Source organism: Cygnus atratus, chromosome 4 (genome assembly GCF_013377495.2).
Source record: "Cygnus atratus isolate AKBS03 ecotype Queensland, Australia chromosome 4, CAtr_DNAZoo_HiC_assembly, whole genome shotgun sequence".
Taxonomy (NCBI): domain Eukaryota; kingdom Metazoa; phylum Chordata; class Aves; order Anseriformes; family Anatidae; genus Cygnus; species Cygnus atratus.
Genome location: NC_066365.1, coordinates 45751885 through 45765471, shown reverse-complemented (window position 1 = coordinate 45765471; position 13587 = coordinate 45751885). Strand labels below are relative to the sequence as shown.

General features: G+C 39.1%; 1 protein-coding gene across 3 annotated transcripts in view; it reads right to left on the bottom strand.

Annotated features, from left to right (window-relative positions):
• The window catches only part of PTPN13 (protein tyrosine phosphatase non-receptor type 13), a 116370-nt gene that overhangs the window by 79770 nt on the left and 23013 nt on the right, over positions 1–13587 (bottom strand). For all 3 annotated transcript variants that reach the window (XM_035548403.2, XM_035548395.2, XM_035548412.2), the window contains exons 2-3: positions 12320–12439; positions 3837–4006 (exon numbers count right to left, since the gene is read on the bottom strand). In XM_035548403.2, coding sequence (XP_035404296.1) covers positions 3837–4006; positions 12320–12434 — 285 coding nt within the window. In that variant the 5' untranslated portion in view covers positions 12435–12439. The remainder of the gene's footprint in view (positions 1–3836; positions 4007–12319; positions 12440–13587) is intronic.

The following is a 13587-nucleotide window of genomic DNA, read 5'->3' as shown; positions in this document are numbered from 1 at the left end:
AAAAGACAAAAACAAAAAAACATTTTTTCTGGACTATGCAAGTAGCATACACTAGTGATGACTCTCTACCGGGTTATTAGTAATATCTGTGTAACTTCAAGCAAGCAGCTGATTAAATTATTGTGCAGACAATGAACAACAGTTACAGGGACAGTGATAAGTTAGGGATGATTCATTTAAGACAACCTCTTTGCCAACTAAAAGCAAAACATCTTACTTAAGTCCTAGGTATATTGACAAGATCTGTCCAGGCTCTGGAACTTCATATACAGGTTTTAAAAAGTTCCAAGTAAATTGACTGGACAAAGGTAGTGGAGTGAACAGAACCAGTGTGATGCTCATTTTCTTCTTCCCAAGCTCAGTATGTAGAATTGTTAGAAATTACACGTCTAGTACTAGCTTAAGGTTGTACATGAGAATTTATCTCTGCACTGAGAAGTCTCTTAACGTACAAAATGTTTTCACAAAGACTCAGAGGGTGACGCCAAAATGTCTTCCTGTTTAGATCAGACCGCTTGAAAGACATTATAATGTCTTTCATAACTACTACATGATAATGGCCTAACTAACATTACTGCGCTGTGCAGACTTTTAGCCAAGAACACAAGTATAATGTATGTTTACACTTCTCATGTAATAAGGAAACGTTTTCTGTTTTATGTATTCAGAAAAGCAATACACTGCTTTGGGACAGGGTAAGGAAGTAATTACTAAACACACGTAGAAGTAACCTATTATTAAAAATTGCTCTCTTAAATTCAATGGGCTTTATTCAGACAACACTGGAAATGAACACACTCCGAGAAGCACTCCAACCTTAAGCTTCTGCCACTCAGATCACTTGGCCGGCCTTTATAGCACAGCCTGAGAGTCACAGCAGGACAGAATGGCCTCCACCAGCAAGCAGCAGCGATTTGCAGATTCCTCACTGGCATGCTTCAGTCCAGCTGGCGAACAAACACTGAGGATGGGAACGGGACCAGTTCATGCATTCAGATAAGCATGCAAGAAGGTTATGTAGGTAGAGGAAAACAGAGACATGGCATTTTTGTGAGGAAGCCGGAGCAGAACCACAGAGAACTTCTTGCTCAGAAGGGAGAATGTCACCGTGGCTTTATTCTGTTCTAGAACTGAGAAGCGTGTCATCCTCAGCAAAAACACTATAGCACAATCTATAAGACCTCAAAACAAAGACTGTCACTACTACAAAAGATGCTACCCTACTAGCCTATCTGAAACCAGCTTTCACAAAAAAAAATAAGTTTAATAGTCTATGATGTGGTACTCCATCGTATTTCAAGTTTTAAATGAACTTGGAGGCTTCTTAAGTACAGCTTTGTGTAGTTGCTTGCAAGCCACTACTACACATAAGACAAAAATCTATCTGCTACATACCTACATACCCTTTTGGATTGTCAAGTAATGCCTGCAAGCATTATATCCTGTAACTCTCTCCTATTTCATACAGTTTCTCTTCAGAACCAGATCAATAATGATATTGCTGCTAGACTGGCGTTTGGCGTTTCCCCTAACAAATTTCTAACTGCTTATTACGGTCTGACAGCCTTAGCTTGGGACAGAAAGTCAGGGTGTGGGGGACATGAAATCCCACACCAGCCTGTTTACAAGATTATGGCTAACTGACATTTGTGCAGCATTACATCAAGTTCCTTACCCAAGACAATGCACGCATGACAAACTAGGCAAAGATGATCTCCTGAAAAATTGTGTTGTAAAAAAATAAAAATCAGGAATTTGGTAATTTCAAACGATCCATAAATAATAGGTGGTTCTGTACAGTACTAATGGGCACAAATATTGAAAACACTCATCTGTCTCTCCAGAAGAAGTAATCTTTGACTGAAGAATGTCACAGGCACCTCTTAAAAATTAAAGCATTTACTCAAAAAATTTGAGTTCATCTTTGTTTTACAATACTTGTAATAATTTCCACAATATATAAATCAATGCCAAATTAAATTCCCAGATTCATCTCTTATTATAACTTCAAACGGTTTGCTAACTGCATTTCCAATTGGCTTGCAATTATATCAGGCTTGGTTTGTATTCAACTTGACCGAGTGTCTTGAAAGAACCAAAAGGGTATTCACTGAGTGACTATCATTTTGTCCAACAGTTATCACTGAATACACTGTTCCATTCGGCTAGCAAGTGAAGTCATAGCTGAAGAGCTGAATGCGACTCTGTTGTTGGCTGATCAGAGGCTAGAAGAAACAAGACAACAAGAAAGCCCAACTTGCAGACAGGGTCTGATTTCAGAACAAGTACCAAAAGAGGAAAACACCAAAGATTTCCACTAAATGAGTCTAGCAAACTATGCTGAGATGCAACAGAACAACAAAAAAGAGGTTTAAATGGGTTTCAAATTAAGTCAGCATGTGCAAAACAAGACCTAAGAAACATGAAGTCACGACAAATTAACAGCGTACACTCCAACGCACAGTACATTGCTAATGTGAAGGGAAATGAGCAGAAAAAAAGGATGCATAGACCAGTTATTTATCAGCTCTAATATCTCCAAATAATAAAGCCATAATAAGACTCAAGTGTTTATACAATACAATGGGAAGAAATAAACAGAGATCGTTAGAGTTGCAATTTTATGCCAGGAGTAAAATTTGTTAGTTTTGCTAGGTTATTCCCCAAGTGAGATGTTTGATATTGTTTTACCATTATTGAAGTGCTTCACCAGTGTCTTTACAGTGAAGATTAACCTCCTTTCCTTGTTCCAGGTAGTTTTTCCCTGCCATACAAGTAAGCAAATAGCCCTAGAGGATCAATATCTTGGAAGAACCCAGACATGAATACCACACTGGGGGCACAGCTCTGTGATTTATCTGCCAGGCTTTAAACTGGGAACAAGAATGGGAGCAGCTCATCTTTTTCAAATGTTTTTACCATATCAGGGTATTGGCAACAGTTCCTTTTTCACCTGCCAGTGTGGACAATACACTTCCAGAAATTAAGCAGAGTTAATTCACAAACCAGGTTAATTTATCCTAAGCCCAAAGCTTGAAGCTTCAACCTAATGCTAAGACGGAACACTGCAAAAGCTAAAGGGTTTTAGGTGACTGTGTGAAGAATTTGCTTATGTAAAGCCAAAGCTTGTACATTTCCACACACAATTGTTTCCCAATACAAAAAGCAACACAACTGCTGCAGTGGAGAGGCTTGATTTCGTCATCACCCTGCAGCAAGCAAAGTTACATTGCTATCACGAAACAAATTTGCACATCTGTAATCAGAGAGGATTAATCAGAAGTGTGTATGTGCTGAATGCCAGTATTCGGTCATTGTTTATTGATATGCTGCCTGCTCAAGTTTACAAGCCAGAGGTCCTTCTGATGATTTCTTTCCTGAAGATAAAGAAACATCACAATGTGGCTTTAAATATTAACTGCTCTCTATTTTTTTCAAATAGAAAAAAGTACCATACTGAATGAATCCCGGCATGGAACAAAGAACACAATCAATTCTGAAGAATGTCACAAATGTGCCATTCAGAATGTTTTTTTCTGATGTTTTTCAAGGCCTGTATTGCATGTTACCTTCAGAGATTACATTAGAGACAACATTACTATCTTCAACAAAGTTGTCTCTCCTGAAACAAGATAAACTATTCCAATACTATGACTGCAGAGCTTGGCAGTTGTATCCTGCTTTGTTGAATCTGATTCTTGCATTCACAAAATAAATCAACAATCGAGCACAGAAATCAAGAATACTGCAGAGACAAAAAGGTCAGCTTAAAGCCATTCTGCGAAGTCATCAACAGGAAAAGGCAGCTGCTCTCTGCCATGGGAGAGGTATCGTACCTTTTCCACGTCTGAGAGAGATGACAGAGACTGGTTCTGCAGAACCTCTGGAGCCGTGAATGCTCGCACATCTTGTTGGGACACATTGTCGTCAGTAAACGATACGCTGCCAGATGGAAGCAACAGGAGAGACCATGGAGAAATGATGAATCCCAGAGCAGTAGGATCAGCTGTATTTGAAAGAAGAAAAGAAAAAGCCCCAAATTACCATACAATTGTTCTGTGGCATTCCTTGATGTAATTTTATTAGCTCAAAGACAAACTGAATATCAAAATGCTTCCTTTTTCACCTGTGACGCTTCATAACCACAATAGTAACCCCAATTTTCATCACACTAAAGAGTAATATCTCTTTTTTTTTTTTTCTTTCTTTAGTTCTGTGCCATTATTCATATCACCAAGGTCATGAAGAGCTTGCTAAAATCTCACGGATCTCCTGCCCTCAGGTTATTTCATGTCTGAAACACAGCTGACAACTAAAACGATCAAATTCTATGATTCTGAGAAATGTTATAGGATGCATGTCATTAAGGTGAGGTCCTGCATTAAGAACAGAGTTAACTGCTATCTTAATAGCACTGTTGTAGCAGCAATGATCTGAAGAGGGAAGACAAGGTTAGCAGAGAAAAGGAATACTCCGTATTAAGACTAGCTGATAGGACTGGGACAAGCAGAGAAGTCTTGGGGCATTACAGTTGGATCCAGCCCAAAGAAAAAAGTATTTTCAGAACTGAAAAATAAGAAAAAAAATTGAGACAGCAGCGGAAGCGGGCAAAGAATAAACCCAATCCCTTTGTAAGATCCTCCTTTCAAATCTTAGTTTAGAACAGCAGAACACTGAAATTAGAGCAAAGAAAACTTTCCTCTTCCATTTTCTTGAGTTAAAATATTTTTTCTACATTTCTAACAGTAATATAGCTCACTTTCACTGAAGGAGGCACAAGCTTTTAACGCTGTAAAAATAAAAATTAACTCTGTTTCAAAGAGTTGAGGAAACCCACATTTGATGGACAGGTCGGTCCTCCTCCTCTACATAATAAGCAACAATAGCAGAACAATCGTTTCCTACTTCAGCACCACCACTAACAACATTTTCCACTCTCCTATCAGCTCAGGATGCTCCTACAGTGCTGGTGCCCAGGCTGTTCAACTATCTTGTAATCTAGAATATTTCTAATCTCCTAGGAAACGTTTTAAATTACTGCATGCAGGTATCAGATGTAAAAGGATCTAGCAAACAAGCCCTTCCATTCCTTCTATTCCCCTTCCTCCAAGAAGGGCCAAGGAATTGCTTCTAGGTGTCCCACATTCTCTGACGTGGGAAGCAGAACTGTATTATTAATTGGCTAGTACAATTATCCAGAAAAACGTCCAATTTTGAATTCCTGCAGCTCAAAGCTTCCCCTCCGACACCAGTGCATGCAGAAAAAATCATTCAACAGAGAAGCCACCAATACTTTTTTCAACCTAAGACTAGCACACTCAGTGTTACAAACGCTCTTTAAAACCCTAAACAGAACTTTCCCTTACAAAGGAAAAGGGACCACTGAGGGCAACAAACATTCTAGAAGATTCTGCAGACTCTACTTGAATTAATTATTTCAAGTTTAAACACCTGAGAGCGATTAGTAAGTGGACCTGTAAAAACTTGTGCTTTTCACTTCAAAATGTTTGTACTTACACAGACTTTTTCTGAAAGTTTTTAGAGCTTCCATGTGAACAGAGAAGTCCCCATTCAATAGTAACTTGAAAATACTCTATTTATAAACCCAAGCCAAAAAAAGCATAGGATATATGCTGTTTTGTTACTCTGCGACTCATGTTTTTTTTTCTTTATAGCAATTTGGTTACATAAAGTTTGTTACACTTTTTCTAATTCATCAGTGTGTTATGCTAAAAGCTCGTATGAAAAGCTTAGAATTCACATTGCAGAAATGGTTTCTCCTCACTTTTTATGACATAGAAGAGAAGCTCTCAGTCTTCTTGCCTCAAGGGGACATACTTCGTTGCTCTGCCTTCATCTTCTGAATCCAAAGCAAGTAATTGCTGCAGAAGGCAGCTCTGATCACAGGCTAAATCAATTCAGCTCTTGTACAGAACTGCTGAGCTGCCCATGGAAACCAGCACACTTCACCGCAAGCAACAACAACAACAAAACCTACCCTAAAAATTATACAAAATACAAATATAAAACCCTGCATAATGATCTTTCTCTTCTTATTCAGAGAGGATACACAGGAGCAAGAGGGTTTTCCTATCATATTAAAATAAAAAACTCAAGAGACAAAGCAATGTATGGTACTTGAACCTACCAACATCAGTATAAGGCAAAGTAAATAAAGCATATGGGTGAACTAGCAGGTGTTGTACAAGTTTATTTCTGTTTCTAGAGCTTGTCCAGTGTCACTATTTTTCCAAATATTGAATTCATCAAGCTGTGAAAAGAAAAAAAAAAAATGCACAACCAAATCACTGAAGAATTCCATTTGCTGAGCTACTTCAGCAACGTGAAATATATTTGGCCAGGAGAAAAACTTGATGCAGACATTAATCACCAGTTCTTTGACTGCAGTACATACTTTCCTTCTTCCCCACAGGGACTCCACTGACCCCTGGCTTCAAAAAGATTTAAGCCTATCATCATTTGTATCACCCATGAAAAGATACCTGTTTGATACAGTAGGAAAAATCATCAATTGTGTTCAAGATGATGATTTTACTGCAGCACGTAGCAGACACACAGCATGAGGTACACAAGATTACCTCTTCAGGCACCTTCTCTTAGTGTGATTTAGTTTTAACAATACTAAAATCAACACGCTTCTTAGCGCGTAGTCTTGCAAATACCAGTTTAAACCTACTGTGGAGCATGCCCTTGTGCCCTACAGATGGGCAGGCTGAATTTATTGACCCACATAAAATACTTCCATCTACACTCTACAGTCTTCATGACCTGAGGCAACATGCAATGAACACAGTTAATTCTAAGATTAGAAAAGGGTCTGCTTTTGCAAAGCTTCTTTTGTTGGCATTTTTTTAAAGCTTCTTCTTTTAGTAGCTTTTAACTCATATACTGGAGTATACTGCCTACATCACAGCTTGCTATCTACGTTTAAAAGTGATGAGAATAAATCATTCTCTATTTACTTCCTTAAGGCAGCATCTGTCACAAATCAAATTAATTGCCTCAAAACTCCTGCAAATGCAAATTTATCCTGAAAATAATATTTTAAAGTTACTCTACTCTTCCACTTCACTGTTTGTGCCATAGAAAAAAGTAACAAAGACAGAATGCATCACAGAGCCAGGGACCATAACAAAACAACGGGAACTCCTTTCCAGAGATAACATTCATGTCTTCTCCTCTTTTATGCTTTCAGAAACATTTCTAAGAGCAGTGAGGGAAAATCTATTGCCCAAAACACTGGGGAAAATGATATAAGAAGAGAGCTGAGCCCGTCTTCTGAAAGCTCTGCAAGTCAGGGTATGGCTCCCAGTCAGTTTTACATCCAGGAGGTTTTCAGCCACGCTGGTGCTGCCAGCCTTCTGAGTTCATGCACGAACTATGCAGCTTGGTAACAAAACACTTGTGAGAGCACAGTTTATCCAGCAGTGCCAAGACACAGATACATAGTGTGGTCTACTTGAAGGGAAAAGAGTGAATTGGCTTTAAAGGCAGTAAAAACTGGAAGATTATTCAGCTACATAGCATCTGGAAAATAAAAGAAAGACTTCTAAACCTTTAAATGGTTTAACAGGATGCAAGTTGCCAAAGAAAAAAACAAAAAAACAAACATTCTAAGAGAGAGCGAGTTCAGGCAGCAGTTTAAAACTGACCCATTTTACAATAGTGATGGCTGGTAACTCTGAATTCCTAAACAACAGGTAGACTTCAAGCTCTTAAAGTTGCGATTTCTCCTACTTTTTCTCCTTTAGGCCATAGCAATTAGCAAAAAATGGTAGGAAATGACAAACATTTCAACCCTTTCAGGGCACCAAAAAATGTCTTAAAAGAGTCAACACCCCAAATAAAAAAAAACACAACCCAAAACGTACACGCACAGGATTCTCAACGTTTGCCTCTTTGCATTGCTCCCTAGCCATCACCAAGATGCAGGAGGACGGGACTGAGCAGAAAGCCTTGGCACGACATTCAGCCACTGGAAACCAGCAACACAGGGAAGAATGGGAGGTGTACTGAAAGTTACTCTTTCCTCAGAGGACTGGAGCAAGAAATAACGTGAATGACTAGTTTCTGGGAAACCCCTGTCACTCCCAGGACTCTCCCTGCTCAGGGTAACAGCACACCGTGCCTTACCACCACCTCAAGCACACCCTGCAGAGTTCCAGAAAGAGTACAAGTAAAAAGCAAGACTTGCTTAGGGAAGAACAGAAACCCAGCCAAATCTAAAAGTCTGGCCTCATTCTTCCTCCTCCACTAAAGGATCAAATGTTAGCACAATGTGGAAAAAAAACATTTTGCAACAGTTATTGGTGAGGGGGAAAAAGAATGTACTAACACCTGCCTCCGAGGGGTTGCTGGAAAATGAGGATTTGTTTCCTCTTATTGCCTCTTCCATCCTGTCAACTAAAAGAATCCATTCCCTGCCCTTTTCCCCCTAAAACCAACTAGCTCTGATTACTGGAACCCACCACCAGCTTCCATCAACACGTTTCACTTTGCCTTTTTCCCTTTCATTAAACTTACCCAAGCTAAGCAGATGCAATGGCATGACTCGACAAGATTTACAGGTCCCCAAAAAACACAACTGTCTTTCCTCACATGCACTTTCAGATGGTATCGCTTTTTTTTTTTAAACATAAATCATTCTCCATTTATATTTCTGTGCAGAAAGCCAGTCTGTACAGTAGTTCTGTCTTCACTCAGCCTGACTTTCTATTATCAGAAAGGTTTCCTCCCCTTCTCTTCCTCCTCTCCCCCTCCGAACACACATTTCTCTAGAAACACAAGGTGTGACTACTTTTAGAACCCAGGAAACACTGTAGCACAGGAGTGGCCTAAGCCACCAAGTCTTCCCACTTTGAAGTTTTGATAAACCCTCTCCAGTTCAACCTCTTAAATTAAAAGAATGCCTGGCTTACTATTCTGAACACCAGAGAGCACAGCACCTACATGCTCGCCTCCGAGATGCTTCACTTCAAAGCCTTGTTCCTTTGACTTCATGCAGCACTGAATGCAAGATACAGCATGTCTGAAACAGCTGATACACCCTCTGAACAACAAAATAGTTATTGCAGATAATTAAACAGATGTAAGAGAAGGGCAGGTCTGGTATCGGCGTTTTCAAACCTCCAGATTAATTTCAACTTCACTACAACTGATGTCAGAACTGCAACTAGGAGTACTGGATTGTCTTTCTCCTCCATTTAACAGCTTATAACATGCTGACAAGACAGCTACCAGAGTTGATCTTCTAAATCAGTGATTAGCAACTGGGCATTTCCATCTAATTTTTCACTGCTTATAATGACTGCAATCAAATTTTTAAGTATTTTAATGGGTTCAACAATTTTTAGAACTCTAAGTACAAATAAGCATAAAAACATGCACATCTATGGATCAGTCACTGAATTTGACGTGGTGTGACCTGTGATTAAGAATGTAAAACATGGAATTTCATTATGTACTTATTTATTCAGTGCTTTGATGGATAAATAGACAGACGTACCAAGAGACAAGTATAAATCAACAAGTCACTAAATCTGTCACAGAGGCTTGCCTAAGCAATTTTCCCTAATTTCCTGAAACTAGTTTAAATAACAAAGGAATTGAAGAACACTTTCTCAGTTGGTGGAACAAGAGCAAGAATTCCCAACTTCAAAATTCTACCAGGATTTAATAAATAAATACATAAATGGTTGCTTGGGTTGGCAATTCCTTTAAGTGTGTGGTTGCTAGACTGGTGTAGGAGGTTTCCAATAGAAGGCAAGGTTAAGTGATGGCAATTTCCATGGCCGTTTTGTCCTCCTGATTTCAAAACAGTTGGACCATGCTGCTGAATTGTTTTTTGTTGTTGATGCTGCTTTAAAATAAAGAAATTAATATAGAAAACATTTATCAAAGCTTAGATCTAGTTACAAAACAACATTATCAGGGTATCCAGAGCGATCCAAGAGCAAGAAAAGACCATCCCTGAGACTGACTAGAATCAAGCCTGTGGTGAACTTACCAAAACTCTGAGCTTGCCTGTGTTGCCCTCTGCCCAGGAGTGGCTGGTCAGTTCTGAAAAACTGCCAGTTTGACTTCTGCCACTGAACAGCTCTTTTGTGCTCTCTGTATGTCTAAAATTTAACTGTGGAAAGCAGGATTTCCCTAGCATCCTCCATATGCTGCAAGTCCTCCACAAAGAGCAAATAAAATTGAGTCAGACAAGAAAGCCCACAGGAACCTTTGCATTCTCAAATGCATGTGTTGCTCTGCAACACAGCTCTACAAGCCAGCACAGAAACTGATACTGAAGATGACCAAACAAGATGTCTATTTTTTTTTTCCTTAGCAAAGCCAAATCTTCATTAAAGACTGGTTATCTTAATCTTGCTGGGAGGAATTAAGTTGTTTTTGTCAACCATTGTTACATTGTAAAGCTCTTTCATTTAGGTGTCTTTTAAAGAGCATTTTACCACAGGGCTATACACCAGGTTAATTAATAGCATGCGACTGAAAATAGTTTGCTGAACTAGCAGAACAACTCAGTAAAACACCTTCATATCCCAAAGAGACAGAATCTTCTGGCACTGATTTTATCTGAAGCTGTGTTTTGGTATTCACTGATAGGAAGCAAGACCAGAAACTTCTGCCATCTTAGCCAGTCTTGACTGGCAAACACTCCCCTACCTTAAAAGCATATACCACAAGTCCTGGGGCAGATTTCCATTTTGTGCTCTCATCTTTCAGTACTTGTCCCTCCAAAGGAGGGCTGCCTGTGTTCTCATTCTCAACACTTCCTTGAAGCCTTCACAGTAATTATAACTCTTCTACACTACTCAAGCTAAGAACAGATGAGCTCCTGTTTTCAGTGGAGACTTCTATTAAGTCTACACTTCTTAAGTAGTTTCTCTGCTATGTATTTAGGGTACTGGCTTCTTTCAGGTGGACTTCAAGATGGAGCTCACGGTGTTGATTCTCAGGTATGAACCTGTAATCTTTCAAGATGATCTTTAGTCCAAGTCTCCCATGGACTCACCAACTCACTGTCTTAAAATGGTTTCCATAGAGATGCAACAGAGAAAAAGAAAGGAGAGAAGACACCAGTTTTCCCTTTAATTTCATGATTATGATCTTAAGTAAATCTTGTTCAGATATCAAGTGCTGTATGAAAGTTTCTGCCCATACGTGCCTTCTTTTGAGTTCTGTGAACTATTCAGAGATCATACATATATCCATGTATGAGATAGATCTAGTGTCTGGCTAGACATTTTCTAAAGCATATCTTAAAAAAAAACAAAAAAACAATTTACAGTTTCAGCAAGATTATACATTCAAGCCAATCCTATGCAAAAATACAACAGAATTTTCCCTCAATAATCAAGATACATCTCTTGCATAGGAATGTGGCAAAAACAATAGCCATTTTCAAAGTGAGAACTTGCGATTTTTCCTGAATCACGTTAAATACTCATACATATGGATGCCTAGATAGAACGAGATGACAGCCCCACACGTTTTCTCAAGTGCTAGATGCATCATCGAAACGCATGTTCTATCTGAGGTCAGGTCACCTAAGTCCAAAACTTCATAAAAATGGGGAGAAAAAAAATGGTGGGTGGGTGAGCAATGAGCTTAAGGACTTGCAGATTATAAAAAAGCGAAGGAAAACCTAAGGGAGAAAAGGGCGCCATACTTAGATCAAATGCTAGAACAGATGATCATTAGCAACACTGCAGATGCTCAACTTAAAACCTACTACTTTGGGGGAGGTAGGAAGAAGAGAGATTTACTTCTAACTCCTGGAAAGCAAAACATGCACTCACATTCCTCTCAGTATATATACCTGGATCGCTAAACCCACGCTGGGGAGCGATTCCTGACCATCTGCTCAAGTTTTCAGTGGTTCCGCTTCACTTCACTCAGGACTAAATCACTTCAGAGCAAACTGGTCTTGACAGCACTATATTATGCTGTATAGTATACTACAACAGATTGCTCCAATGGCCTCTGAGGTACTTATCTTTTTTTTTTTTTTTTTTTTTTTTAAATGTTTCCATCTCATTTCTAAGTGTCTAGAACAATGCAGAGACTGTGTGGTAGTTTCCTACCAAAGTGAAGTTGTCACCACATGAAACCACGTGTTCTGTGTCCTGACAGAACATGAAGGAATGGCTGAAAACAGCCTCAGGGTTGAGGTGCACCTAGGAGCAATTTATTATGTGGGTTTAGAGTCAACGAAGAACAAGAGAGTATATTACAGGTAAACATAACCAAGATGTTTCCATTCCATATATCCCTCCTTTAAAATGCTTACCTTTTCTGAATAGCTCTTGAAGGCTTTCTGCACTTTGATTCAAAATAGCCCATATTTCTTCTTCTTGCAGTGGCCCGCCCCGAACCTCCAGTGCCTCAGCCAGTGACACATGCATGTTACCTGGGAAATAAGACACAACCCATTTAAGAGTGCTTAACAGCTATTTTCTCCTTGTATGCAGCACTCATGTAGTAATAAACAATTTTCAACTCAGTCACAAAAAGTCTCTGCTATTAACAGAACTCAGCAGATACACACAGTAAGGCCCACCTGCTCTTAGGCAGATGAGAAAAAGGTTAAGACAACAACGATCCATATTAATATGATAGGCCACTAAACCAGTACATTCAATAAGCTGTCATTAGTCCTTATATTATTAACAACAGTTCGCTCTGTTTTAAAAAAAAGACAATTAATAGCTACAGCTGATTTGCATTAATAGTCCTATTAAAATGATTCTGAAAGGCCTAAGTAAGATCAGCTGCTGTTAGAAAAGGAAGCTTTTGTGACAGATTTTCAGAGGGCTGTTTGTATTATTTCATGACCAAACAATATGAAGCACAGCCTGCAAACATACAAGCAAGCTGTGGGTCTGACAGGTATCTTATGTTCAGCTTCTGTGTACACGTAACAAAGTGAAGGAAAACCATACAACTGCTTCACATACAACTGGCACAGAGTGCTGCTCTATTATGCATACCAGGGAATTCTGGATTTCACGGTGCTGTCTCAGATTTCATTAGGTAGCTCTAGAATCAAACTGCATTACTCGGGCTACGAGGCCTAGACTTGTAGAGACTAAAAATACATGACTCCCAAAGGGAACAGAAAATATTTAGCACAGAAGGTGCTAAATATTCTAAATATTCTTTAGCACAGAAAGTGCTAAATATTGTAAATAAAATATGCTGAACACAACACCACTACCAAAAATCTCCCCCAAATACTTCCCTACCACTCCCTCTTCCCAGTCCTGCAAAATGCTGATTATTTTCAGCTGTGATTAAACAATAGCACGGACTGTTCTGCAGGCAATATAAACCATTTGCCTATTTAACACCACTACTGAGCCCATAAGCAAGTCTGCTCAATCTCCCAAATACATTACATCAACAGGACAAGAATTGTACATAAAGCAGTTTCTAGATCACAAGAGCAAGTCAATGAATATCCACCCAGCTACAAAGGCCTCAGCTGTAGCATGGTAAGCCAGAAGATCTGCTTGTACAAAGCCAGCAGTAGCTTGGCTGAAAGAAAAAAATAAATAA